Consider the following 27,349-nt stretch of genomic DNA (forward strand, 5'->3'; position numbering starts at 1 on the left):
CTCACCCCAAGACCTCCAGAGGACCCACACTGGTGAGGACTCATGGTGGGGACACAGGACTGGCAGAAGTGGCACAAAATTGCTTCTCCCTAAGGAGGTTCCCTTTGTAAACTAATCACAAAAATGACATTAGGACTGGGTGACCCAAGAGAAAGGGATAGAAGATGATATATATTCCTGTTTTATAATTCCATAGAGGACAAAATCCATTCATTTGTTCAAAGCTATTTGGCAAGTCCTTCTTGTGGGCCAGAACCCAAGGCCAACCTGGGGACATGGATGAAAGCGTGGTCCCTGCTCTGGCAGCACTTGCCACCCAGTCAGCTTTGCAGCTGAAAGGCAATTAAGATTCATCTGTCAGAATGAAACCTGTCAGTTTGTTGTACTGTGGTGGCTTACATGTTGCTGTGATACTGGAGGCTATGCCACCAGTATTTCAAATACCAGCAGGGTCATCCATGGTGGGCAGGTTTCAGCAGAGCTTCCGGACTCAGACCAGGGGAAAAGGCCTGGTGATCTACTTCTAAAAACCAGTCAATGAAACCCAATGTATCAATCAGAATATTGTCCGATATTTTGCTGGAAGGTGATCCCCCTAGATTGGAAGGCACTCAAAAGACACAGTGGCTGCAACAATGGACTTGAGTGTACTAGTAATTGGGAAGATGGTGCATGGCCAGCTGTTTTGTTGTTGTACCTGGGGACCACCATGAGTCAGAGCTGACTTGACGGCAACTAACGACAAAGATCCTTCCCTTTCAAATTCCTTTAGCAGTGGGACCCTCCTTATAAGAGATGATGGTGTATTTGAGAGTTGCTCAAACTATTATAGGCCCACAGGATAATGGCAGGGGGCTTTGATGGAGGGTACACAAAGGACAGAAAGAGATGTCTGCCCCATCCTGGTCAGAGACTGCATGAAGGAGAGTGCTGGAGTGGAAGCTTCCAGGGTGGTAGGTGTTTTCCAGGAGGCCAAGTGCAGGCAGGGCTTCCAGGCAAAGGGAGCATCCTGGGCGAAGGCACAAGAGCAGGGCATGTCCTGGGCACTCAAGTGGTTCAAAGCAGCAGAAACCAGGTTTCCACCCTGCCAGGGTTGCAGTTCTTTGTTCTGGGGTCCCCTGTTCTCCCTTTCTGTACTATTATCCTGTTCTTATTCTTCCAGGACTTTTTTGCCATGTTTCACAGCTCTGCAGATCTTACCCAGCAGCTTGTGGGCACTGAAGTCTTTAGCAAAAGCCATTGGGAGTGCCCTGGCTCCTCCTCCTTTTCCTCCTCTCGCATCCCCACTGCGGGCTACTTCCAGTCTCACCCTTCAAATGAGTCCACTCACTAAGAGCTTAGCACACAGCAGAACGTTTGTTCAGCCTAATGAAAAGGGAAATGCTATATCTTTGCAAAGGATAAGAGAGTTTGGGAGCAAACAAGGAGAAGGAAGACCCGCAAATGCTTCCCATCCCTGCTCTGTCATTCCCCTGCATCTGTGTGTCTTCCCCTTTGCTGCCTGTCAGGTGTTCAAGGGGCGAGCGCCCAGGTTACCTTCCACTCTGGCCCTGCCCAGCTCCGGCCCTGCCCAGCTTGCTTCCCGTCAGCCTGCGTGTCTCACACACGCACCTGCACTGTGTGTGACCACATCCTCGTGCCCACATAAACATCCCCCAACCTTTCCCTCCCCAGATAAGCCCTGTGAACTCTACTGCTCGCCCCTCGGGAAGGAGTCCCCGCTGCTGGTGGCCGACAGGGTCCTGGATGGCACACCCTGCGGGCCCTACGAGACGGACCTCTGCGTACACGGCAGGTGCCAGGTGACGTGCTTTCCCCGCGGCACGGTGGGCGCTTTGGACAGGAGGCTGCCTCCCCCAGACTGGGCTTGGGTGGGCAGTAAGGCCTCAGAGCCCTTTGGGGAGTGGGTTTTTCACAAGAAGGCCCTGGGGGTGCTACAGCCAGTGCCGGGACACAACCCTGCCCCCAACAGCTGGTGGAGTGTCAGGCCTACCCAGGGTCTCTGCCCCAAGCCATGCTGACCAGGAGCTGAGGTGGCCAAAGTAGAGGCCACATAGTCATCTCAAAAAGAAAAAAACAAAAAAAGTAGTTTTAGACATTTGGTTTTAAGGAAAACAGGTAAGCTACGAAGCTGAGGCTGGCGCGTGTACAAGCATGATCTTGGGTTAGCAGTACTCTGTTAGTACAGAGAACTCAGCAGCTTCCTCTGCAGGTAAGACCCAGCCAGGTGGACATGCCTGGTTAGGGCAGAGCACTAAACCCACTAGAATACAGTTCCCAAACCCATCCTAACGGGACTCGTTAGAATAATGATAAATGTCATTTAAAAAGGCAAAGGGAGGGAGGGAAAGGAGAGAAAGAGAGCATGGAATTGGGAGGAAGGAAGGGAGGGAAGGAGGAAGGGAGGATGGGAGAAAGAACGGAGGGAAGGAAGGAAAGAAGGACAGGAGGAAGGATGGAAGGAAGGGAAGGAGGTACGAAGGAAGGAAAATAAAGGGGAGGGGAGACGAGGGAGGCAGGAAACTCATGCTTCGCCTGCATTTCCACCGGCCTGAGCTGTGGGGCCCACTGCACCCAGCCGTCCGCAGGCACGCCCTGCACTGACCTAGCAGAGGGGACTGAAAGTGCGTCCTTCTGCCGATGTACTGCTGCGGCACCTGGAATGTCGGTGGGGAGTCAGAGGCTGAAAATGTTCAGACCTTCAGGGGCGAGGCCCGGGTGAACCACCCTGGATTATGTCAAGTGTGGCCTATTCCCTGATGGCCCGGCTCAGCTAGCTCCGGAGAATGCTGCAGGCAGGCACCCACGGCTCTACCACCCCAGCCGCAGACCCCTGTTCCCTGTCCTCTCTGTGCCCATCAGAGAGCTAGAGGAGATGGGGGGCTAGCCGGCAGGAGGAGCAGGGTCAGGAGTGCCAGCAAGGTACCAGCCAGCCCTTTGTCAGAGAACAATAGTCAGGCCTTTCCTGGGATCTGAGCTTTTTGCCATTTGGCCTCCACTGACTGGCTCCTGGGTGAGACTGAGCAGAGTTCCATCACCCAGGGCCATTGCAGGGGCCTCTTGTTTTCAGGAGAAAGTGTCTCTGGAAGCTGTATCGGCTGCTGATGCTTCAGGGTCTCCACACCTTCCAAAGCTGATGCCCCAAACCCATGTCTACTGCTCTGTTTCAGGAAGTGTCACACACATCGTAATTCTGAGGGGTGGGGTAGGGACACAGAAGAGAGAGCCTGCCTGTGGCCTCGTCTCGCTGCAGTTGTACCAGCGAGCAGAACCCTGGCTCAGCCCCAGCACCCAGCCCTGTGCTCGGCCCCTGTACTCCGACACCGACCCAGCTCTCAGCCTCCACGCTCCCTGCAGCCAGTGGGCTCTCTGGCTTCCTGGTGCCAGGAGTGTCCTGGGCACTCAGTGTTGGGGTGAGTGCACGAAAGGCAGAAGACACAGACTCTGGATAACTTCTAGGATAATTCCGGCAACAAGCTGTTCCAGCCCTAGTGGATTTGTTTTTCTGCAAAGTCCTAATCAGCTCAAAGCTGGGATTTTTCAAGGGAAAGCAGACAGTGTCCAGACTCCCTCGGCCCTGCCTGATTTAACCATCAGACACAGACATGTGTGGTAGTGAGCACTAGAGCCCGCAAGTCTGGGCAAGCTGTCCTCCCAGGGAAGGATGCAGAGACCGATGACAAGGGGCATGTGAGGCTGAGCAGAGCCCTGCCCCTCGGGCGATGTGAGCAAAGCTCTTATCGTTATTGCAAAAACAGGCAATTACTGACACTTCACACACTGCTGCCAGCCAAGTGCAGCGCCTGGTTCGTTCCTCAGTGACACGCTCGCGTGGGCCATCCTGGATGTCTGAGTTTCTTAGTGCTGCTGTAACAAGCTTCACATTGCTCCAGTAATGACTTCCCAAATAAGAGCACTTCACCCTTTAGAGCAGGGCCAGCCAGGCCACCGCCCGCCATCTTCTGCTGTGCTCTCACCAACACGTAGGCCTTCGTAAAAATCCTGAAATTATCTGGCGAGCGCAGTCTGTGTTACTGGCTGGATGTAATTTTGGCTCTAAGTGATCAGCGACCATGGCCCCTTCCATGACCTTGGTTCCAGTCACATCGTTTTCAACTCGAACATTTTCCTGTGCTTTGAAGGAGAAACATTCAGGCTTTTGGTCAATGAAATGGGCGAGATGCTGCTGAGGGTATTTGAATAGCTGTGAGTCTGTGGTCTTCAGGTCCCCATCAAACCAGAGCCTGTCCTGCCCTTGGGTGTGATGGGAATGACCTTGGAACACATGCCCCCTCCCCCAGTCCATCTTGGTGCCTCCACCACCATTGTCGTCATGGGATTTATTGGCTGGTCCACTGAGCCTAAGTGGGCAGGGGTGGTTCGGTGGTAGAATTCTCACCTTCTGTAAGGGAGACCCAGGTTCAATTCCCAGCCAGTGCACCTCATGTGCAGCCACCACCCATCTGTCAGTGGAGGCTTGCATGATGCTGAATAAGTTTTACTGGAGCTTCCAGATTAAGGTGGACAAGGATAAAAGACCTGGTGATCTGCTTCTGAAAATCAGCCAATGACAGCCCTATGGATCACAACAGCCAGATCCACAACTGATCATGAGGATGACACAGGACCAGGCAGCATTTGTTCTGTTGTGCATGGGGTTGCCATAAGTTGGAGGCCTACTGCATGGCCACTAACAACAACAGCGACAACACTGAGCCTGGCACTGACCTCAAGGAAGGCTCACTAGAGCACAGAGGTGTAAAGAATGGCTCCGTTCAAGATGCCCTAAGCCACCTCAGCCAGTTAGTGGAACTGAGGTCTCCTCTGATTTCAGCCCCCTCGTGGCTCGCTGCCTCCAGGCAGCCCACCAGTCCTAGCAGAAGTGCCATAGTCCTTATAGGTACGGCCGTACCCTCCTGCAAGCACTTCACAAGATTAAAACTCTGAGAAATAACTTGCTTTCTTAAGGAAATTAAAAATACCATCTGCAATTTTCTAACACTACTCTTTCCTCAGAGAGAGATTATGAAGATTAACCACAGTCCATGCGTAAGTACATTGTCAAAAAAGATCCAAATTATTAGCCACGCTGTCTTAGTTTCCTAGTGCTGCTGTAACAATACCACAAGCGTGTGGCTTTAATGAACAGAGATTTATTTTCTCACAGTTTAAGAAACTAGAAGTCTGAATTCAGGGCACTGGCTCTAGGGGAAGGCTCTGGGGGAAGGTCCTTGTCTCTTTACAACTTCTGTTCCTTGGTTCCTTGGCAGTCTTCCCATGGCCTGGAATCTGTCTTCCCATATCTGTGCTTGCTTGCTTCTGTGCCTAATCTGCTCTTTTATATCTCAAAAATGACTAGTTTAAGACACACTCTACACTCATATGGCCTTACTAACATGACGAAGAAAACCCTGTGTCCAAATGGGATTAAATCCAAGGTTTGTTGTTGTTTTTGTTATTAGGTGCATTCCAGCCGATTTTCAACTCAAGCAACCCCATGTGACAGAGTAGAACTGCCCCATAGAGTTTTCTAGGCTATAATCTTTACAGGAGCAGATAGCCAAGTCTTTCTCCCTAGGAGCCACTGGGTGAGTTTGAACTGCCAGCCTTTCAATTAACGGCCGAGTGCTTAACCATTGCACCATCAGGGCTAGGTATGGGGGTTAGGATTTATAACACATGCCTTTCAGGAACACAATTCGATCCATAACACATGCTTAATGAAGTTTTATAATCAAAATAATTGTTGTTAGCTGTCATTGAGTTGACTCTGACTTATGGTGACCCCTAGTCCAACAGAATGAAATGTTGTCTGTTCATGTATCATCCTCACAATCACCAGCATGTTTGAGTCCATCATGGTGGTGGTTGTGCCAATCCATCTCAACAAGGGTTTCCTTGCCCTCACTGGCACTCTGCTTCACCAAACATGATGTCCTCCTCTACTTCTTGATCCTCCCTGATGACTTGTTTTCAAAATAAGCAAGTAGAACAGTGTTCTATTGTGATCCATAAGGTTTTCATTGCTTAATTTTTGTAAGTAAATGGCCAGGTCTTTCTTCCTAGTCTGGCTTAGTCCGGAAGCTCTGCTAAAGCCTGTCCACCATGGGCGACCCTGCTGGTATTTGAAATACTAGTGCCATAGCTTCACAGCAACATGCAAGCCACCATAGTACAACAAACAGACAAGTACCAAATAAAAAAAAAAACACCCACTACCATCAAGTTGATTCCGACTCATAGCAACCCCATAGGACAGAGTAGGACTGCTCCATAGGGTTTCCAAGGAGTGGCTGGTGGATTCGAACTGCTGACCTTTTGGTTAGCAGCCATAGCTCCCCGTAGCATTTAACTAGTGTGCCACCAAGGCTCTGACAGACAAGTGGTGAAGTCAAAATTTCTTGTTACTGTGGCGTTGACTCCAGCTCATGGTGACCTCATGTGTGTCAGAGTAGAACTGTACTCCATAGGGTTTTCAATGGCTGTAATCTTATGGAGCAGTTTGCCAGGCCTTTTTTTTTATGGTGCTGCTGGATGGATCCAAACCACCAACCTTTCAGTTAGTAGCCAGGTGCAAATTCTTTGCACCACCCAGGGCTCCTTGAATCAAAATTAGGCATACTTAGATAAGATCATAACAAATAAAATACAGGTACAGTATTCATTCCTAGTTACAATAATTGCCAAATGGAGTGTTCTGGATTCCTGTAGTACATGTGAGTGAATAAGACAAGCAGAGGTGGTTAAAGAGAATAATAATAATAGTAACAAAAAAGTCTCGGGTCTATGTATCTCTTCAGTGGTATAATTATATGATTATAAAGGATAAAAGGTAAATATATGCATTTATGTAAGGCAGCACTTGCAGAAATGCTGTCATGACTTGCTAGCTTTTTCCTCTGTTCGCTTAGCTATAAATTTGGCAATTTGGGGGTAACAGCAAGAATTCTGAGACGTTCTAAGGAACACAGTGACTACTTGGTAGGGGATGGAGAGATGAGAGGCTCCAATATGACACTTTGAGTCAATCCCACTAAGCTACAAATAGGCTGATTCAAACCATGAAATGAAACATGGAAATACCATTTTACTCTGTTTTTATGAGGAATGAGTTAAATTTAATTTCAGTGAGTCACAAATTACTTAATGTGCTGAAATTAAACTTAATAGCGCTCGTAAAAGTGGGAGGGAGCTGGGGAAGAAACATAAACATTGTGTATTTTTCAGCAAGCCCCTATAAATCAGGAGCCCCACCATTAATGATTCCTGCCGTTGGCGTCCAAGAGCAAAGAAATCACGTTAATAAGCCTCTAATTTGCATCCCTTCTGTCTGGAGCTGCTGACATGCAGTGGGTGACTCAGGGCTTACCTGTTTACCTGGTTGACTGTGGGCAGATCCATGTATACCTGGCTTGACTTTAATACCTTTTTTGCTGATACGCACAGGAAACCAGTGTCATCTGACTTGGGTCATACTTCCTTGATGAACACCAAACCAAAATGCATTGAAGCCTGTAAGTGTGGGTTGTGTAACGCAGGGATGTGTCCGATTAACCTGGGAGAGACTTTGATTGCATATTGAAAAAGAAAACGAGTGAATGGATGGGTGTATTTCCTGCCCTTGGAACTTCAGCGGACCTGGAATCTGAGGCCCATTTCAGCAGACTGTCTTCACTGTCAGGTTACTTAATGGCTTCCCTTTTTGTGTAGCAAGATCTGTTAGGAATTTAGGAGAATTATGAGGCCTCACCTCTGTCTCTGGGGTGGCTCTTGTCGTTAGCTGTCATAGAGTCCGCACTCCACTCGAGGTGGCCCAACACACAAAGGAATGAACCACCGCCCGACCCTGTGCCATCCCCATGATCGTTTGCAGATCAGGCTGTTGTAATGTATAGGTTTTTCGTTGGCTCATTTTGGGAAGTAGATCACGGGGGCTTCCTTCCAAGTCCATCTTAGTCTGGAAGCTCTGTTCAAACCTGTTGAGAATCACAGCAGCCTGCAAGCCTCTGCTGACAGGTGCGCAATGGCTGCACTTGAGATGCGTTGGCTGGGAATCAAACCTGGGTTTCCGACATAGAAGGTGACAATTCTACCATTGAATCACCACTGCCCTCTTGTCCTCAGGGTACCCCTTGCTGAAGAAGGAGTAACAAGCATGCAGGAACTGTGCCAGGCATTGACACTTAGGCCTGTATGTCAACAAAGCCTTCCTGATTGCTACCTTTCCCCACGTCATGAGCCCTGTTGCCAACATCCCTGAAGTGTGTGCTTGTTGATGCTGAACTTTTCTTCACAGTGATGCCTAAAATTCTGAAATCATTCCCTGCAACCCTTTTTACTGATTAAACCCCATAGAAGTTTCTGGATTTAGCCAGCAGGCTGAGCCTGCTGCTTATTCCTCTTCCATCTCAGGATGCCACTAAACCAATGGTAAAAAATTTAAAAAAAAAAAGGGAGGGGGTAGCACAACCCCCTAAGACCACAAATACAAGCAGAGGACAAAAGTGGATGGAGGTTCCTTTGAAGGATTGATGAAGAGGAGGCCAGAACTGTTACAATGGGAGAGTCGTCACAGAAAACAAAAAAGAAAGCTGGTCCTTGAGGCAAACTCCAGAGTCCTTGGACTTACGATGGAAGGTGGAGGTGAGGAGCTGGCTGAATACACTGAGATAAATCAGACACTGGATACAACATGGCGGAAATCTCCCAGCCCACACCCAGAGGCTGGGAATCTAACCTGGGTCTACCACATAGAAGATGAGAATTCTGCCATTGAACCACCACTGCGTCTTGTCTTCAGGGTACCCCTTGCTGAAGAAGGGGTAACAAGCATGCAGGAAAATGTGCCTGTATGTCATCAAAGCCCTCCTGATTACAGAGGCCTTTCTAATGTCATGTGATAAACTGTTCAACGGGAACGAGAGCTGGTGGTATGGTCTCAATGCTCTTCTAGAAGTGAGCGTAGCCCCCAGTTTCCCACCCCTTTGTCTTGAACCAGAGCCTGCCATGTGACACATTCTACCTTAAACACAGTCTCCCATGGTCAGCCTCTCTGCCTCTCATTCTTAAATATGAGTGGTCAACCAGAGACTACCAGCCATTTGAGGAAAGTTAGCCACATGGATGAGAAAGCCCAAGAAAAACAAATAGAAAAACTGACCTGGAAGAAAATTGAGATAATTTTAGAATTCCACATGCAGCCAAACTCTCAACCATGCATGCAGGCAAAATAAAATAATTTTGAGACACAGAAGAACGCAGAAATTTTATTTTCCATGCATCCATTCTGAAGAAATTACATGTAGTTTAGCAAAACAGGAATGAAATCAAGAAGAAGGAAGATGAGCCCTGCAGGAATTGGGGGAGCTGGCCCAGGGGCCCAGTAAATCCTGGGCTGAGGGTTGTACAGTAGCTTAAAAGCATTCAGTGAAAATTAGAACAAGAAGTGGGGAGTTCCCTCCAGCAGAAGCGGGGAGTTCCCTCCAGCAGAAGTGGGGAGTTCCCTCCAACAGAAGAGACTGGATGCGGCAGTAGTTGGAAGATAGCAATTAAGTTGAAGAAAGCAAGTGCCTCGTCTCCCAGCCAGGAAAAAACAAAGACCATCAAGAACTGTACAAAAAAGTCCCAATTCAAATATGAGAAAATTAAACGGTAGCAAGTTGGGGGAGGGGCCGCTGTCGAGGGGGGACACCAAAGAGTAAGGTAGAGAACGCTTTTTTGAAAAGGAAAAACTTTCCTCCCACTTTTCTCAGGGCCCAGCTGGATAAGAGTTAATGGTTTTGATACTATTTGTTGAACACTTATTATAGGTATGTGTCGAGAGGGTAGATACAAAAAATAATAAGACACAGTCCTCCTTGTGCCTGTCCTCTGCTAGGACCATGAGACGTTATCCTGTGAAAACCTAACACCTGGAGGTGAAGGCACGGTGAAGAGCGGTTGAGGGATTTGGTTTAGACACACCAGAAAGCAGGTGGGGTGGGATTTTATCTATTTATTTACTGAGCACATTCCAAAGTTCAGCATCAACAAGCACACACTTCAGGGCACTCACTGGTGGGCAGGACGGAGAGAGCCCCTGCCCTCCTCCAAGATGAGAAACATGGAAGCAAACACATGATGCTTCCGGGTCTGATAAGCGTGAAGAAGAAAATAGAACAGATATAATGCAATCCCAATCCAAATACCAACAGCATTCTTTAATGAGATGGAAAAACTAATCATTAACTTTATATGGAAAGGGAAGAGGCCCCAGATAAGTAAAGCATTATTGAAGAAGAAGAACAAAGTAGGAGGCCTCACACTGCCTGATCTCAGAACCTACTATACAGCCACGGTAGTTAAAACAGCCTGGTACTGGTACAATGACAGAGACTTAGACCAATGGAACAGAATTGAGAGCCCAGATGAAAATCCGTCCACCTATGGTCACTCATCTTTAAAAAAGTATCAAAGTCCATTAAATGGGGGAAAAGACAATCTCTTTAACAAATGGTGCTGGCAAAACTGGGTGTCCATCTGTAAAAAAATGGAATGGGACCCATACCTCACACCATACACAAAAACTGTTTCACAGTAGATCAAAGAACTAAGTATAAAACCTAAAACTATAAAGATCGTGGAAGAAAAAATAGGAACAGCACTGGGGGCCCTAATACATGACATAAATATGATACAAACCGTAATAATGTGTAACACCAGAAGATAAAGTAGATAAGTGGGATCTCCTAAACATTAAACACTTATACTCATCAAAAGACTTCACAAAAAGAGTAAAAAGAGAGCCTATAGACTGGGAAAAAATTTTGGCTATGACGTATCCAACAAGGGTTTAATCTGTAAAATCTATAAGATATTGCAACAACTGTAACAATAAAAAGACAATCCAATTAAAAAATGGACAAAGGATATGAAGAGGCACTTCGCCAAAGAAGACATTCAGATGGCTAACATACACATGAGGAAATGCTCGTGATCATTACCCATTAGAAAAATGCAAATCAAAACTACAATGAGATATCCTGTCATCCTAACATTACTGGCACTAATCAAAAAAAAATAGGAAGTAATAAATGTTGGAGAGGTTGCAAGGAGATTGGAACTGTTATGCAGTGCTGGTGAGAATGTAAAATAGTACAACCACTATGGAAAAGGACGCGGCACTTAAAAAGCTAGAGATAGAAATACCATATGATCCAACAATCTCACTCCTAGGAATGTACCAGAGAGAAATAAGAGCCATCACCTGAATAGACATATGCACACCCATGTTCACTGCAGCATTATTCACAATAGCAAAAAGATGGAAACAGCCTAAGTGCCCATCAACAAATGAATGGATAAACAAATTATGGTACATCGACATGATGGAATACTATGCAGCAATAAAGAGCAGTGATGAATCTGGGAAACATCTCACAACATATATGAATCTGGAGTGCACTCTCCTGAGTGAAATAAGTCAATCGCAAAAGGACAGATACTGTATGAGAACACTATTATAAGAACTCAAAAGGTTTCCACACAGAAACAATCTTTGATGGTTACAAGGGAGGGGAGGTATGGGGAGGACAAGACACTAGATAGTAGGTAACTTTGGTGAAGGGTAAGACAGTACACGTTATAGGGGAAGTCAGCACAACACAACCAAGGCAAAGTCATAAAAACCGCAGAGACACACCCAGACACCTCGAAGGACTGAGTTACTGGGCTGAGGATTGGGAACCATGGTCTCAGGGGATAATTAACTCAGTTGGCATAACATAGTTCATGAAGAAAACATTCCACATCCTACTTTGGTAAGTAGCGTCTGGGGTCTTAAAAGCTTGTGAGCAGCCACCTATGACACATCTACTGGTCCCATTCCATCCAGAGCAAAGGAAAACCAAGAAAACAAAGGACAAGGGAAATGTTAGTCCAGAGGACTAACGGATCACAAATCCTTTGGCCTCCGTCAGCCTGAGCCCAGAACTAGATAGTGACAAGGTACCATTACCGACTGCTCTGACAGGGCTCACAGTAGAGGTCCCAGGCAGAGGGAGGAAAATGTAGAACAAAAATCAAATTCACAAAAAAAGACCAGACTTACTGGTCTGACAGAGACTGGAAGAACCCCAAGACTATGGCCCCCAGACAGTCTTTAAAGTCCAAACTGAAGTCGCTCCCAAAGTTCACCCTTAAGCCAAAGATTACACAGGTCTGTAAAACCAACTATAACACACGTGAGGAATGTGCTTCTTAGCTCAGTCATGTAAATAAGACCAAATGGGCAACACTTGCCCAAAAGCAAAAAAAAAAACAAGAAAGCAGGAAGGGACAGGAAAATGGAATGAATGGAAATGGGGACCCAGGGTGGAGAAGGGAAGAGTGTTGACACATCACAGGGATCGCAAGCAGTGTCACAAGACAATTTGTATATAAACTATTGAATGAGCAACTTATTTGTTCTATAAGCTTTAAAGCACACACACACACAAAGAAGAATAGAGAGTCGTGTCATGGAGAGACTGAGAAGCGAGGGCTGGGGGGACTGGAGCCGAGGAGGCCCGTGGTTAAGGCAGCAGGGGCAGGCCTCCCTGAGGAGAGAATAGAGAGGAGCCAGCCTTGGGAAGATGGGGCAGAGCGCTCCAGGCAGAGGGAAGCCAGGTGTGTTCCAGGGGTGGAGGAGGGCGGGGGGGGCAGGTGCTGAGGGAGCAGGCATGGGGCGGAAGAGCCAGGAGTTGGGTCAAGCAGGACCCAGCTTGCCGCAGTCAGGAGTCTTGGGGGGGTGAAGCAGAGCGAAGTGATCTTGCTTATGGAGAAGGACTGGTGGGGCATGGGTGGAGTCCCTGGGTAGTACAAATGGTTAACACACTTGGCTGCTGACTGAAAGGTTGGAGGCTTGTGTCCACCCAGAGGTACCTCAGAAGAGAGGCCTGGCAACCTACTTCTGAAAAATCAGCCATCAAAAACCCTATGGAGCACAACTCTACTCTGACACACATGGAGTTGCCATGAGTCAGAGCTGAATTCCGACCAGAACTGGGGCACAGGTAGGGGCCACTATAGCAGGTGATCCAGCCGAGAGGTGATGGGGCTGCAGGAGCAGGGTGCATTCTGGAGTAGGAGGAAGCAGAGCTGAGAAGAGGAGTGACTGGGACAAGATTATGGAGCATCTTGAGTTCCTAGGTATGGACATTTTCGACAGGCAGGGGGGTCCACGGCAATGGACCTTCTCACTGAACCCTCTCGTGTGGAGATGGCCTGGCAGCGGGGTAGGGAAGACTGCTGTGATGGTTCACGCCCTGAGTAACGAGTGTCTAAACTAGGGGAGTGGCCATGGGTGTGGGGGAGAACTAGGCATTAGAGGTTTTCAGGGGACAGAAAACACCTGGCTCAGCAGCTGACCAGAAAGCTCAGGAAAAGGAAGAATCAGAAATGGCTCGGAGGTTCCAGGCTTGGTTTTCAGAGAAGACAGCCACATCTGTGGGTTCCAAGAGGGCAGCCTGAGAGTGTCTACCATCAGACCTGAGGAAGTCAAGAGGGAGCAGCCTTGGAGGAGAAAGACGGTAGAGAAACATTGAGTTCAGTGTCTTGGCTAGAAAGCCAAGGGAAGTTGCACAGCCAACACTGAATAGCGTGAGCGTGGGTGGGGTGGGGGAGTATGAAGGAATAAGAGTTGTCTACATGAAAGTGATGGACAAAGTCCAAGGAGAAGGTACAGTTACCAAGAAAAATTCAAGAAAAGCATAAGGGGCACGGGGCCCACGATCAGGGAGTCAAGGAGGTAAGAGGAGGCAGGAGGGCCAGTCAGGAGGGGTAGGCAGAGGATTGCATGGGTGCTGCATCGCGGATGCCCATCTCTCCTCGGGCTTTGGTGGCATCTGTGTGCCTCCATCACAGCACATGCCCCGTGGTGTCTGTGTGTCTCCAGGTTTGCTCCTCCCTCTGTCTGTGAGCCTCTGAGTGCAGGGCTGGCCCTCACATGGCTTTATTCCCAGGTTAGGCACATAATAGGCATCCAACAGCTGTGGGCTGAGTGAGTGAATGTATGCACAAGCCAGCGGTGTCAGGTGTCCTGCAGAGGTCAAAGCAGAGGAGGGTTGAGCAGTGGCCGCTGGATGTGGTGACCAGGAGGCTGCAGTCACTGATGACCTTCAGTAGGGCAGTGGCAAGATTCTGGGAGTGGAATTCAGGTCTCAAATTGCTAAGGATTAGGGTTTTCTATTCCTGGGAAATGTGGCTGCACTGTCCCTGGCCCATCCTATTCCTGGGAAATGTGGCTGCACTGTCCCTGGCCCATCCTATCCCTTCCCTTCCTGTAGAACATGGTCCTGAGCACAAAAAACCTTTCCAACCACGTTGTGTGTGTCTCACGGAGATTGTCTTTAGCAAACCACCACCCATATGTGAGGAGTTCCCGAGTGACACAAATGGTTAAGTGCTTAGCTACTAACTGAAAGATTGGCAGTTTGAGTCCACCCAGAGGCACCTCAGAAAAAAGGCCTGGTGACCTACATTTGAAAGGTCATAGCCTTGAAAACCCTCTGGAGCACAGTTCTACTCTGACACACATGGGGTCACCACGAGTTGGAATCGAGTTGACAGCAACTGGAAAGTCTGTCAGTTTGTCGTACTGTGGTGGCCTGCATGTTGCTACGATGCTGAAAGCTATGCCACCAGTATTTCAAATACCACCAGGGTCAGCCATGGTGGGCAGGTCTCAGGGGAGTTTCCAAACTAAGTCAGACTAGGAAGAAAGACCTGGTCATCTGCTTCCAAAAATTAGCCAGTGAAAACCCTGTGAATCACAGCAGAACATTGTCTGATATAGTGCTGGAAGATGGCCACCCTAGATTGAAAAGCGCTCGAAGTACACAGTGGCCACAACAGTGGACCCAGGCATACCAGCAATGATGAAGATGGCGCGGGACCAGGCAACATTTCATTCTGTTGTACATGGTGTCACCATGAGTCAGAGCCAACTTGATGGCAACTAACAACAAGAACAACATCTTCAGCAAAACGTCCTTGTACCATCACCGTCAGTTCCATATGCCCTATGTTTTTGGTTAATTAAGCCATGAAGCAGTGTTTTTGTCTAGGGGTCGCATATACCCTGATTCAGTCTGTGGAGCGGGGCCCTGACTCTGCTGACCAGAAACTCTCAGGCTTGTTTTGAAAGCTCAGAAATGGGTAGCGGGAATTCCTAGTGTTTGTAGAAAAGTAACCGCCAAGGACCACTAGGATCATGTGGAAAGATTTTAGAGAGTTTACTGTTTGGAGTTTCCTTGGGTTTGGTCGTCTTGTTCTCTTGGAACGCCAACCCTCATAAATACAATTTTTAAAGCTCCTCTAGCAGTCAGAATTAATGACTTGAATTGTATCCTATTGTAGCTTCCATTTGGAAAAAAAAATCCCAGCCCCTGCCAAGAACATTCTATGTTGCTTGCACGGACTGTGCAGCAAAGGAAGAAAAATGCCCTTGTTAGCAGATTCACGGGGCTATTGCCCTTTCGCTCTCAGACTTGGCTGCTGTTCAGACATGGGCATTGCTGCTTACATGTCCAGCCTACAGACCAGATGGAGCCTAAAATAGCACCAAGCAGCATGGGCAGGACAGACAACTCCCAGCACCTGTAGCCCTGGAGAATGAATTTCAAGGGTGATCCTTTGGGCATCACTATAGAGCTGACCTGAGAAGCCCACTCGGGGTGGCAGTGCAGTGAGGTGCTGCACCCAGGGCTGGTTCCCCTGGGGAGAGCCCACCCACAATTGATCCTTCTGAACCTGGCTCCACTCATCTCCCACCGAGGGGGACCAAAGAAGGAATGCGATCTTGCCTAGTTTCTCCATCCCTCTCTTCTGCTTTGTGGGGAGGAAAAGATTGTGTAAAAGGAAAGACAGTTATCTGTGAATGCCTCACTGCTCCAGATGCTCCAGGCTGTGTGGTTACCCCACCCTGCTAAGGAAGATAGCCACCTGTGCTGCTGGTGGCTACCACCCTAGGGCTGGAGCCGTGAGCCAGAGTTCCTGAACCGGAGGAGATGTTATTTCCCACTAACCCTTGGCTGAGATGAATAGTCTCACCTTTAGAATGGGGATGCTGGGGCTAATATTTGAAGCTGTAGTTATGCTCAGGCACGTGCCTGGTGCCCCAGTCTAGAGCATAGCACTTTGGAGGGGAAGCTGGCTGCCGGCTTGCTGGGGTAACATAGCCCCAGCTGGGAGGCCAGTTAGCTAAAATTTGAAGTTGGGTCTGAGCATACTTTTGTTCTTGGAAGTGAAGTTTTAGCAAACAATTTCTTTTTTCTTTAATTAAAACAAAATGCTGGGTGGGGAAGAGGAGGCATAGCAGGGCAGTTCTCTGCTGCTCTTTGACAAGTTGCCTCTGACAATTCAGCAAGGCTCTGAGGGGCCCCAGGGTCTGGGTCTCAGTCTTCTGGGTAGGGGACCGTGTAACCCCAGTGCTTAGGTTCAGCAAGTATCGAACAGCAATTAAGCAGAGTCTGGTTGACCGTGAGGCCTTCAGTTGAAGGCATTTGGTATTGTAACAGGACATTGTGTCCTGATGGTACCGCCTCACTGATCTGTGCTCTCCCCGAGCAAACGTGGTGAATCCTTGGGAACACGGCCTCCTTCAGGAAACACCATCTCAGGGGTTCTGCTTACAGCCACTGTTGTCCTTGCTGCTATGCCACCCTGTTCCTCATCACTCCAGGAATCCTAAGGGGTGACAGACGATGGTTCTCACAGAGGGTCCCAGACCAGCAGCATCAGCCGTACCTGGGAACTTGTTAGAAATGCAAGTTCTCGGGCCCTACCCCAGCCCTACCACATCTTGGGGTCCAGCAATCTGTGTTTTAACAAGCTCTCCTGGTACTATGGCATCGCTGTTCAGCGGCAGAAATCTTGCCTCCCATGCAGAAGACCCAGGTTCAATTCCTGGCCATGCCCCTCATGCACAACCATCACCCACCTGTCAGTGGAGGCTTGTGTGTTGCTATGATGCTGAACAGATTTGAGTGGGACTTCTAGACTAAGACTAGGAAGAAAGGCCTGGCTGTGTATGTCTGAAAGTCAGCCAATGAAAATCCCATGGATCACAGCAGTCCGATCCCGTTATGGCGTTGCCATGAGTCAGGAGCCAACTAGAAGGCAGCTAACAACAACCTGAGGGATGCTGATACCTGCTCAATTTGGAGTACCACTGCCCTAATGAAACAGAGGACGCCAATCAGGTGGTGGCCTGTGGGGCGAGATGTTCACCTCCAGGGGGTCCGCTGTTCGACCAGCTGGGCTCCCAGCCTCACAGGAGGGTGGGAGCAGGGTATGAGAAGGGAAACATGCTGCTAGTGCCATTCAGGCAGCCTGGCAGAGAGTTAGATCGCCTCAGCCTGGGTTATCTTGCCATCCTGGCTTCTGGCTGTAGCAACCTCTACAGTCTGAAACTGTATCTCATCATCAGTGGGAATAAACCAGCTCTTGTTCCAGAAGTGTCTACTGTAGATTTAAAAAAAAAAAAAAAAAGGAGGGGGATTTAAGTAATTTAACTTATAAATAATTTAAAACTCAGTGTTAAACTTAGATATGTTATTTTGCAGAATACAAAATTCTTGTATATTTCTTTAACAGAAAAAAACAGAGGGATTCAAAACCTTCTCCCTCTTCTGGTGAACTGGCTTGGGCTGTGCCTCCCCGTCCCACCAAGGGCAGGGACTCCCTCTCCTCTGTTCTCAGACATGTCTTGTCGTGTACCAGGAGCTCTCCTTGGGCTCCGTCTCCCTAACTGAGAAGTGGGGCGGGGGCTCCGACCTGGCCCTGCCTGTGCGGGCTTTGGCCCTGACCTGATCAGACAGTGTGGTCCCTGCTGTGTGTTCTGAGACTGTTGGCTGGTCCAACCAAGAGTCAGCTGTCCCACGTGGCCCCGAGGGACACGTGAATCATATGAAATGTGGCCACTCCGGGTGGTGCTGTAGAAGCCAGGCTTCACACCCCACCCCTGGCCCTCGTTGCCCCGCAGCTCTGTCAGCCGGGCCAGGGATCAGGCACAGTGTGACTTCTGTGGGCCTTCATGGGCCCCAAATATTAAAAATTATATTTTATGAGCACATTGGTATAAAGACCAGTTCAGTCCAGGTTGGATTGTATTCATTTTTTATCTTCTGATTTGCAAAGAAAGTAGAATATTTCTGATGTCCCCCGGTGTTGTATCTGCAGGCCTCATGGAGAGGGGGCCCTGCCGGGCGCCCTCTGAGAAGTCCCCTGAAACTTGTCCTCAGAAGCACAGAATAACCGGCCCTCTGGCCCTCTCGTTTAGAAAATTGGCTGTGACGGCATCATCGGGTCGGCTGCCAAAGAAGACCGGTGCGGGGTCTGCAATGGGGATGGGAAGACCTGCCGAGTGGTGAAGGGGGACTTCAACCACACCCAGGGCTCAGGTCAGTACCGGCCGATGGGGCTCAGCTGCATGGCCAGCTCCATATGTGTCCCACCAGGTTCTTTGCCCAGCATCCAGTGATTCCATGTGCACCCTGCAGTTCCCACTGAAAGACACTCCAGCTATATGATTCCTGAAAGGTACTTTAGCACAAATTGTATCTTTAGTTTAAGCCCCTAGATGCAAGTAATTTGCCTGCAAGAGGAAACACTTCCTATCCTCAGTGGTCAGCCCCGGGGTCCAGGAGTGAGGCAATAGTTGCCTGGCCCCAGTGAGTTCCTGTGACCCCTCCCAGCTTCATATCCACCATCTTCTGACGTGCATGAAGAGAAGGTGACAACGACACTTCCAGCAAATCACTTTTACTCTGTTGCAAATTTCCTATCAGTTAAAATATGGTAGCATCTACACATATGTAACATATGAAGTGTGCGTGAAGCCGTGTGCTCTGGGAAGCTCAGCTGTCCCTGTCCACTGAGACTCCAGGGTAACTGTCTCTCCTGCCTCTTCCCAGATGTAGAGATCCCCCAACAACCATCCTTAGAGAGGGATTGCCAAGTGCAGCTCCTGGGCCTTCTTCCCCTTTGTGCTTGAACCATCTTCACAGCCCCAGGTTCTTTGTCCAGAGGAAGGAGATGGTTTTCTGACATCCTGTCCTGGGTGATGCCAGCATGTGATGTCCAGGGTAGAACTGTGGTTGATCCTTAGTGAGGGGAACATGAGGCAGGCAGCTCACCAGGAACGGGAGCTCTCCCCGGAGCCCTGTGTCCATTCACCCAGCCTCAGCCAGAGCCTGTCAGCAGGAGCCCCCCAGGCTCCCATCACTGTCCCTGTCCCCATCCTGAGCACGGCCTTGAGCCTCCTGCTGCCAACCATCCTTGGACACAGGGTGAGTGGGACCTGAAGCATGTTCCGGGGGAGGGGGGAAGTTCCGCTGGCGCTCCAGGATGGGACCACAAAGGGTGGCAAGTCAGATTTGGCAAACACTTGCAGAGTGCAGTAATCTCTGCCAAGTGTGCTTCTGAGATATCACAGTTTTCTTTCTTTTTGAATACCAAAATCATTGTCATTTCCATGGTCTTTTCATATATACGCGTTTCAGTTCAGTCCCAGGAAACCCGAGTACAGGACATGGCTAAGGCAGAGAGGAGAAATCCGTGCATGCTAGGAGACCTGGCCTGCAGGAAAGTGCCTTCCAGATACCCTGGCGGGGGGAAGGGGGGCACAGCCTGTTACGTGAGCATTCTGCAGGGTGTTGGGAGACAAAACTAGAGCAAACCAAGGGCAAGTACATGAAGCTGCAGGCCCAGGAAGGGCCGGTTTCAAGATTTTAGAGGCAGGTGCTCTGTGTCAGGACTCAAAGCTGATGGAGAATCTGTGTCTGCCACACGGCTTCTGAGGTGACCTGAAGAAGGTGATGCTGGAGCAAGTCAGTTTAGGGGAAATGTGCCTTCTTGAGCTGTGCTCTTCAGATAGGAGCCACTGGAAATTTTAAAATTTAAAGTAAAAATAAACAGAAGTAGAAATTCAGTTCCTCAGCCTCACGAGCCACATTTCAAAGCTCTGAGGCCACGTGGGATTAATGGCTGACATATTGGACAATACAGAGATCTCTTCTGTCGTCACAAAAAGTTCTATTGGATAGCGCTGCTTTGGTCATTTCTGCCACTTTTTTTTGACATGTTTGATACCATTTTCTCTCTTTGTACTCCAACCCCCCGTCTCCCGTGAGACTTGGATCTTGCCTACTGCAACTGTGCCAAACAGCCATGCCCGCCCCGCCCCCTGGGCAATTCTGTAGAACACTGAGGAAGACTCCACCACACACATCTGAAGGCTGCCTCTGTGCGGCCACAGCAGCTCACTTAGGAGAGAACCCAGATCACGGCAAAAGCCTCATGTGTCTGCTGGTGTTTGGTTTTGACACGGTTAGGCCCACCGATCGTCCATGGTAATGCTCACCTGCCCTTCCTTTTCCCCATTCCCCCTTCCCTGGCTGCGTCCTCTCTGTGCGCAGGAGGTAGGTAGGTCAGCTTTCTGTAGCTGCAGTGGCGATTCACCCAAGAAAAGACATCCAGCTGTTGGAGGCCTCCCTGGGGTAGGTGTCCCTCCTTCTCCCCTCCCAGGCTTGTGGCCTAGTCTGCTTCCAGCTATTCTGGCCCAAAGGCTTAGTAAACCTTCAGAGAAAGATAAGCACTTGTTAGCTTCACCTGGCTTTAATGTTCTGGCATTCTGAGTGGTTACCAAATGTCACACTTACATTTTAAAGTGTAAAGCTGCTTTTTCAAATCTTCACAGTTGGGGCCTGTGAGCATAAACTCATTTAAATATGGGTTCTGTTTATTGAAAATATGTGTGCAATGTTCACTCGCACGTGAACGAGTCACCAACTGCATACCTTCCATTTTTTTCGTTAAACACACACCTGTAGTAATAGACTGACCTATCAGCGTGCTCGCACATGGAGACATTGGCAGGTGCCCACACATGGACCCATCCCTCAGTAAACATTTCTGCAGCACGGCTACATTGGGAGCACTAGGTCTGCAGAGTCAAAGTTAAGTGTCCCCTAATAGCTCACAGTGGAGGGAAGGGGACCCAGGCAGCCAGTGTGAGTTTCAGGTTAAGTGTGACATGGGGCAGCTCGGCATGGGCTGCTGGGAGAAAGGCAGAATCCTGGTGGGCAACTCCCCTAGTTGTTAACTGAAGGCAGAGGTTGTGGAAGGGCTTTTCGGGCTGAAGGAAAACCTGTATTCTTATGAGACCCAACATAGACATCACAAAAAGCCCCCAGAAAATGGACCAACTAGGTGACTCCAAGTACAGCTGTGTGCATGTGCTAATCCTATCAGCTTAGATAGGAGGGTTCCTTTCATCTCTCCCCAGCTCAAAAGAATGGGGAGAGGAGGAATGTCTTATCACCCTGAAGGGTAAATATCAAAGAAATGCCATTCCAAAAAGATAAAATGAGATCCAGCACAGGGATTTTGTCCAGTTAGATGAAGTCCTGATTCCTGACTGAACTCTTCTGGGTGCTGTCACCTAAGTATTTGGGCAGAGACTCCAGAGCCGACTCAAGGGGTAAAGTGCCGCACTCAGTGGGCGAGAAGCCCGGGATGTTCCCTACTGTGTCTGGGAGGTTCCAGCACAGGGGCTGGAGAGACAGCACCATGGGCACAGGCTTCTGATTATCCTCCAGCCTATTGCCTCCCAACTTTGAACAAATGAGGTCCTCAGCAACCCTTCTATAAAAGGAATCAACTCCAGTTGCCTATCTTGTTGCTTTTTTGATGGATGGGCTTTCGACTCAAGACTTTGAGTCGAAAGAGCTGAGTTAGTTGAACTTAGTGATTTGATAGTCTTGGTGTGATGTTTTGACGTCATTCGTTCAGTTGTCACTTTCATGTTAGTACCTCTCTTCCATCCTGCTCCACAGCACTAGAAAGATGACTGGTCAGATTCAAGGTGACTGGTGCCCATGGACAGCCAGGTCACACGTGGACTGAGGTCCCCACTGAGAACCAACCAGGATGCCCTTCGTGCTTCGTTCTTGAAGAACCTGATCGAATAGTCATTTTTTAATAGAGACGGTGGTGGTTCTGTCCCTTTTGATTGGGTATACCATGTACATGTTCAATAATTACTTGTGAAACACTCTCCCCGTGCCAGGTTCTGTGCGCAGGTCCCTAGGGCTGGGAGTGGACCTTCCTTGGGAAGATTCATTGTTGTGTGATGATAACACACAATGGCTCCTCTTTACAGTACAATTAAGAGCTGCCATGTCAGTTCTTCAAATGCAGACATAAACCAATTATGATGTATTTCTTTCTCCCAGTCAAGAATAATCTTTGTACGAAGGTGTCCACGTGTGTGATGGCAAAGGCTGTTCCCAAGTGTTTCTCATGTAAGACGTTTGGATATTATGTGTTGTCTTAGTGGTGGCCTGCTTCATGTGGGTTTCTTGTCTTGCTTCCATGCCTGAATGTTTCCTGTATGAAGTCAATGAGAAGGAGTCGTGCATGAAGCCATGGGTAAACACAAAGGCCATCTAGTGTTTATACGTAACTGATATTCAAGACCACTTGTCAAAAGGAAAAACTACAGACTAAAAGCAACTTTAAAGCTACAAAAGCTAGAGAGTCATGGAATTGAGAGGCCAGAGAGAGCACGAGCTGTGGAGAGTGATAGAACAGTCCACCTGTCAACTTTGACTGTCTTCAATTTTTGGAAGAAAAAAACATTGATTTTATTTTTTTCTACCATTCACTTAATTGCTTCTCACTTCATTTCAAAAAGTATTGGGGTAGCTTATGTGTGTTTGAGAGCCCTGGTGACACAGTGGTCAAGAACTCAGGCTTTTAACCAAAAGGCCAGCAGTTTGAATCCACCAGCAGCTCCTTAGAAACCCTACCAGGCAGTTCTGCTCTGTCACATAGGGTCACTGTGAGTCAGAATCAACTGGATGTTGCATGTTTCAAATGGGGAGGGAGCAGTAGAGAAGTTAGTTCAAAAGTCAAGAATTATATTGACGTTTTTACAGGTATGGGGCACCACTATTGGCTAGCAACCTAAAACATTGTATTTGAGGTACGCAGTCCCAGAGCGGACCTGATTCTTCACTATTCTTTCTTCTAAAGTAATTAGAACTTTGTCACAGTAAGATAAGGAGGCACTGTTTCCATAACTGGGGCTGGAATGTTTGAGCACTTCTGCTGAGGATACTGCTTATTTTCTAGTGAGAACTCCTGGCTCCTAAGTCACAACCCCAGAATGCGCCAGTGACTGGGTTAGGAGACTCACAGTAAAGAGAAAGCAAGGAGGGCCCCTCTGGGGCCTGGCCTTGCCCCCCAGGGAGATGCCCCAGTGTGCTGGGGCACGTTGTCGCTCTCCTCGGCCACAGCTGGCACTTTGGCAGAAAATGCTGAGATGTCTCAGAGAATTTAGCCACAGTTGGCACTTTGCTCCATAGGGAAGTTTCCATATTACAGGACTAGATTTCTCTATGGGCAAAAGGGCAGTTGGTAATGTCCACCTTGTTTTCTTGCTGGGGATAAAGGCCATGGCCTTGCTTTGGCCCATCAACATTAAACACACATTCTGAGGGACAAGAAGAGCAGTCTAGCCTTGTGGGCTGTGGGCTTCCCAAGCAGTGAGTTCACCAAAATTAGACTCAGGCATAAGATTTAGGGGTAAATGCAGGATGGAAATATTCTCGTAAATAACTTTTATAGAAAGGGGAGAAATACAAGCTTACCGCAAATCCTTTTTGTGTAAGTTAATTAAAAAAACATTTTGTAAGTTCATTACAGAAAAAGAATTTTGACTTTTTTAATTTTATTTTATTTTGGTGAAAATGTACGCAGCAAAACCCACTCCCATTCCACAGTTTCTAGACATGTCAACATTGTGGTTATTTCTGTTCTAGTTGTTTTACTTCCATTCACTTAATCTCCCTGCGCCCCCCCCACCCCACCCCCGTGCCCCAACTTTCTCATCTATGCTTTAAAATAGCTGTTGACCCTTTGGTCTTTATATAGATTTTTTTTTTTTTTAAAGAAACACTTTACTTGAGAGTGACAATCTTTACTCTTTGGGCTAAACTGTTACTTAGTTAAAAGGTGACTTCAGGTGATAGTTTGAATTCAAGATTTGAGGAGCAGCTCAGGGTCGTAGTCTTGGGGACTTCTCCAGCCTCAATAGGTCCAGTAAGTCTAGATTCTTTATTTGATTTTTTAAAAGAGTATATTTTATACAATCTGGATAAAAGGACCCAGTACAAGTATCCAGGGTTTTGCCTATATTCCATCATGCCACCTACCAGCTCATTGATTTTCTTCCAAAAATAGCTATCGTAAGCACAAAGGAAAAGTTGTGACCCCAGATCACCTAAAAACAAGTCTATTTGGCAAATGCACACAAAGATTATTTCACAGGAAGCTGTGCTCATGGCCTGGTAATATTAACTATTCAGGAGATTTGAGGCAGGCTTAAGATCAACATAGCTTTTAAGTTTCTTCTGACCACTGTTGCTTATACCAAAGATAGCATGTTCTCCTAGAACAGTGGCAAAGGCATTGAATTTTATCCATGGCTTCCTCATGCAACCAAATCATTTTCTTCTAACTGGATTTCTCCTGCTTGATGGCATAGACTAGAATGGAAAATTATTCCAAAGATAAGATGTTACTACTTTGCAGATTTTTAAAGTAAATCCTCCCTTTTAATGATACTTCATTTCCAGTCAATGTGATGATGTCTGGTATCTGTATCATGGGATGTCTAGTCTGAGAGGCATCAAGGTGCTTTAGGACTTGGTGACGGGATTCACTCTTCACAGCAACGTCGGGATGGGCCTTGGGCTCTGAGTCAGAGTAAGGGCTGTTGGAAAAGAGGATAGTAAATTTCTTAGTTTGTGAACAAAGGGCTTGCATTTCAGTTCAGGGGCTTCGTCTTTAATTTGTTCCCTCTATATTGTGAGCAGAGAAACTCATCTTAGAAAGAAAGGTCAGCTGACCCTGTCTGCCACAATGATTGCCCTGCCCTGCTACTTAGGGTTCACCCAACGAGGAGCCTTTCTTGAGGTTCTTTGTCTGCCCTGAGCCTTTCACTGTTCTTCAGTATCCCCACCCAAGAGCAACATGAGAAAGGGAGAGAAAACAAATGCATTTCAATGTTGCCACTTGTGCCAACATCAAGTTTAAAGATAGATGTGGTGGCCACGCATCAGTTGCAACTATACCTTGCTGTGGAAAGTAGAAAATTAATAAATCTGAACCTGGACAGCTCTGCTAATGGCCTCAGATTCTACAGCCTGGTGATATTAACACCAAGTAGAAAGATTCCAGTTACCAGCAGCTTCTTTCAGGTAATAATTCCATTCCACAAGCAGATCCAGTTTCCAGGTCTGTTTTGTGGTTTAAATGGAGATTCCTATGCAAAAGCTTTTAATTGCTTTGACTTTGAACAATTTTTGTTCCAGCATTTGACACTATCTTAGATGCCTGGGATCAAACACCCCTACAGAAAGGATTTCTCTAAGAGAAATTTTGTGATACAAAACAGTGTTGTCATCCTAAAAGATGGGGATTTTTTTTGGCCAAAATTTTTAAGTGGAAAAGCATTTCTGCCTTATTTTCAACCTATAATGATTGGATGGTACAGGGCTGTGTGCAGGCTGGGCTGCTTGGGCAAGTCAGTTGTGAAATGTTTCCAAGTCAGAAGTGGTTGAAAATGAACCGTACTGAAAGAACCACAACTGGAGTCATCCTGTCTGAAATCAGGACGGATCAAGGTGAAAGGGTTAGGCAATGGCTGACTGCAAGTTGAATTGTGTTCACATCTGTGGAGTCTTAGTCAGGTAGAGCATTTATTTATAAAAGTCCGAGGCCAGATCTATAGTAACAATGCTAACACATCTGTTACGAAGATTAAAAAACACTGTTAAGCTTTCTCTCCAAGATGGCGAATTAAACACATGTGTGTTTCTCTTTGTCTTCCCAAGATCACCTAAAAATGAAAGAAAAAGGAATTTTTTTTAAAGGCCTAGGGAGAACGAGAACATCTCAGGTAGAAAATCATGCGCATGTGAATCAGAATATACTTGGTTATGCTGCAGTAAGCAAGCAAACAAAACACGATGCAACACCCTCCCTACCTCAAGTCTCAAAGACTTGATGCAAAAGTTTATTTCTCACTGATGCCATGTGTTCAACATGGGTTGGTAGAAGGCTGTGCACATTGTGGTCACTCATGGACTGGGAGTGACAGAGAGAGGCTTCACCTGTTCACTTACTGCTACAGTGCCACAGCAGGCAAACTACACACTGGCAACTTTGAAGCTCCCACGTGGAAGTGAAACACATCACATCCACACATATTTTACTGGTCAAAGCAAGTCATGTGGCCACACAAATTAAAAGGGGCAGGGAAGTGCAATCCTACCATGTTGACAGAGAGAGACCTGGAAATATTTGGTGACTGAGTAAAGTTCTCTGCATTCTGGTATTTGGTTGCCAACACATAACAATAGCTTCCTCCCCACTCACCTTAAACCCAATCCTAACAGCAAGCCCCACCCACATACTTGGAGAAAACCTGCCTTTGGCCTCATTCTTGAATGAGAGTCTGCAACGCAAATGGAAAAGACCAAAATCAACCGAAAGGATAACCCATGGGAAAAACAAGATAATGCAAATAATAGACATTCAAAATCTCATATACTCTTAGAAAGATTTGAGGTAATATTGCATCCATAAAACAAGAACAGAATGCCAAAGAAGGAACCATCAGAAAACAAAAAGGAGATCTTAGAAATTAAAAATATGACTATCAAATGATAACCAAGTGATAAAAGGCACCTTAAAGAAATGATAAATGACAGATTGAGGGAAAAAAATACGTGCAACTAGTAACTGAAGAGTTGCTGTTCAAGATAGGTTTAACAAAATCTTGAAAATCAATTAGATGAAAACAAAAGGTAAAAAAAAAATGAGCAAAAGTTATGAACAAGGCAGTTAACTGAAGAGGAAATAAAAATGGCCCATAAATATGTGAAAAGATTTCAGCCTTACCGGTAATCAGGTAAATGTAAATGCAGAGAGAGAGCATTTGCTCGCTATCGGATTAGCAAATATTAACAAGCCTGATAGTTTTAAGAAGTCTGTAAATAAATATTTTCATATAATGTTGATTGGTTTATAAATTAAGCCACTATAGAGGGCCGTTCAGCAGTATATTTAGCATTTAAACTGCACATACACTTGACCCAGCAATCCTTTCAGTAGCTTACCTGGTAATACGCTGTGTTTACGCAAAGAAGACAGGCGCAAAGAAGACAGGCACAAAGATGTTCATTGCAATATTGTTTCCTTTTTAGAGCATCATAAAATTAATATTTTGAAGTGTGCAATTCACTGGTTGTTAGTACATTCA

At 47.2% G+C, this 27,349-nt stretch overlaps 1 protein-coding gene across 1 annotated transcript in view; it reads left to right on the forward strand.

Moving 5' to 3' along the window:
• The window catches only part of ADAMTS17 (ADAM metallopeptidase with thrombospondin type 1 motif 17), a 389,915-nt gene that overhangs the window by 310,331 nt on the left and 52,235 nt on the right, over nt 1-27,349 (forward strand). Inside the window, exons 13-14 of the mRNA XM_064267055.1 lie at nt 1,675-1,802; nt 18,299-18,419. Of these exons, the coding sequence (XP_064123125.1) occupies nt 1,675-1,802; nt 18,299-18,419 (249 nt within the window). The remainder of the gene's footprint in view (nt 1-1,674; nt 1,803-18,298; nt 18,420-27,349) is intronic.

The sequence above is a fragment of the Loxodonta africana genome, chromosome 13, assembly GCF_030014295.1.
Source record: "Loxodonta africana isolate mLoxAfr1 chromosome 13, mLoxAfr1.hap2, whole genome shotgun sequence".
NCBI lineage: Eukaryota > Metazoa > Chordata > Mammalia > Proboscidea > Elephantidae > Loxodonta > Loxodonta africana.